General features: G+C 41.4%; 1 protein-coding gene across 3 annotated transcripts in view; it reads left to right on the forward strand.

The window, feature by feature from the left end:
• The window catches only part of LOC108527216 (contactin-associated protein-like 5), a 404,395-nt gene that overhangs the window by 2,363 nt on the left and 399,684 nt on the right, over positions 1-2,348 (forward strand). For all 3 annotated transcript variants that reach the window (XM_017868363.1, XM_017868364.1, XM_017868365.1), the window contains exon 2: positions 932-1,135. In XM_017868363.1, the coding sequence (XP_017723852.1) occupies positions 994-1,135 (142 nt within the window). In that variant the 5' untranslated portion in view covers positions 932-993. The remainder of the gene's footprint in view (positions 1-931; positions 1,136-2,348) is intronic.

Raw genomic sequence — 2,348 nt, forward strand, 5'->3', positions numbered from 1 at the left:
CACAATCCCACCCACAGAACATGGTATATAATGAATCAGTTTCAATGTATAATTAAACAGTCTTACTTTTTTTCTACAATAAAAGCTCATTATAGAAGTTTTTGTAATTAAAAAATAGAAAAAAAAAAACCATGAAAATAACCTAGAACAACACATTCCAAATAGAATCTCTGTTAGATTTTTGACATAATTTGTCAGGTATGTTTGCACATACCTGTTACATAAGTTTATCTAAATCATGGTTACTTGACCCCCCCCCCCCCCTTTTTTTTTTTTTTTTTTGCTTTGACAATAATGAATTGAATGTTATGAAAACACTAAAATGATAAATATCACCAGCACAGATAAGGCAGTTACGGCAGGAATGTAGTACATTTACCCTCTTGGTTCAAATATGAGTCTTCTTTTGCTGAGTATTTTTTTTTTTCCACTGAACCCAGTAAAAGCCTCAGAATCCTCCTCAACACAGCCTTCTAGGGAGACAGTACTATGTGGAGTTGGCTTCATAATTATATCTATTTTTCATCTCTAATGTTGTGTCTGAGATGAGAAGATCAAGTGGTTCTGACTGTCAGGAAGACAAATCATGAGAGATTATTCTAAGCCATCTGACATAGTAAGCCAGACATAGGTACCTGCGGTATTCTCACCCTGTCCCCTCCAGCAAAAGCTGACATACCACTAATGAGAGTTTTTACTTCTAAACTGATGATCAGTTCACTTTGACTCAGTGTGTGGTGACTGCTTGTAAATGAATAATTCCCTTGAGTCTAATTAGGTTGGTTCTAGTCTACATGTTTCCTGTTGAGACTAGACCTGGAAGATCTCAAGAACATTTCTGTGAACTGGACACAAACTAATATGGGAAACAGGAACAGCAGTCCTGAGGATATGCACTGATTTTTCTCTCCCGCTCCTTCTTTGTTCCCAGAATCAGACGTTGCTGACTTTGATGGCCGAAGCTCACTTCTGTACAGGTTCAATCAGAAGTTGATGAGTACTCTCAAAGATGTGATCTCCCTGAAATTCAAGAGCATGCAAGGAGATGGGGTCCTGTTCCATGGAGAAGGTCAGCGTGGAGACCACATCACCTTGGAACTCCAGAAAGGGAGGCTCTCCCTGCACCTCAACTTGGGTAGGCTCAGACTTCCCCTTCCAATGCCAAGGGATAGAGAGCCCCTTTACTCCACAGGTCACAGTGTCTGACACTTGCAGTGTATCTGGTGGAATTCACTGGAGCACAATCTAAGTAATATTCATGGGGATATAAATGTTTAAGGCATGTATAGCATTCTTTGACACAATATAACATTGATATGTAGGGAGAGTTGCAAACTCATTGTTATGTATTTATTGACCTAACTACGTATTTATCCATTTAATTCTCTTAGTAACTCAAACTCTAAACAGTCTTTCACAAGTTTAAGTATACACACGTTTTATAAGGAGGCTTGCTCAGAATTTATTCTGTTAGGTACATTTAAGGAAGTTAAGTTTCAGAGGAAAAATGAAGGAGAAGCATTTTGGTTGCTCTGGGTTATTTTGTGTTGGGGAAGAGGGGACCATAAGTGTGAGGCAAAAAAATCTAAGTTTCTAGGCATTCCCATGTCTTTGTAAGGGAAACTATTTTATTTAGGTGCCCTTGCTGTACCAGGGTAAGTCCTAGACTCACCAGATTCCATTAAACTTAGTACAGAATGCCCTCCTGCCTCCACACAGTTAGGACACAGCCTCCCACTGTGGGCTGCCATCCATCAGGACCTGTTGCACTACAGGCAGGTCGCATTCATTGTGACCAATTTCTTATCCCAGAGAAAGAGAAGAGAGGCCCAGCCTCCTGTACATGATCAAAGGCATTTCTGAAGGAAGGATAAGTTGAGTGCAAAAGGCAGGAGCACAGTTCCCAAGGACGCAAACAAAAAAACAAAAACAAAACAAAGCAAAACAAAACAAAACAAAACGCTCTTCTATAGGAAAAAGAAAGAAAGGAAAAAAGAGACAAGCTGAAAAAAAAGTAAATGACTGTTTTTCGTAAGAATGACTCCCTGTGAGGCCGGGCGCGGTGGCTCAAGCCTGTAATCCCAGCACTTTGGGAGGCCGACACGGGCGGATCACGAGGTCAGGAGATCAAGATCATTCTGGCTAACACGGTGAAACCCCGTCTCTACTAAAAAAAATACAAAAAACTAGCCGGGTGAGGTGGCGGGCACCTGTAGTTCCAGCTACTTGGGAGGCTGAGGCAGGAGAATGGCCTAAAACCCGGGAGGCAGAGCTTGCAGTGAGCTGAGATCCGGCCACTGCACTCCAGCCTGGGCAACAGAGCGAGACTCCTTCTCAAAAAAAAAAAA

Source organism: Rhinopithecus bieti, unplaced genomic scaffold, assembly GCF_001698545.2.
Source record: "Rhinopithecus bieti isolate Rb0 unplaced genomic scaffold, ASM169854v2 scaffold_2453, whole genome shotgun sequence".
Taxonomy (NCBI): domain Eukaryota; kingdom Metazoa; phylum Chordata; class Mammalia; order Primates; family Cercopithecidae; genus Rhinopithecus; species Rhinopithecus bieti.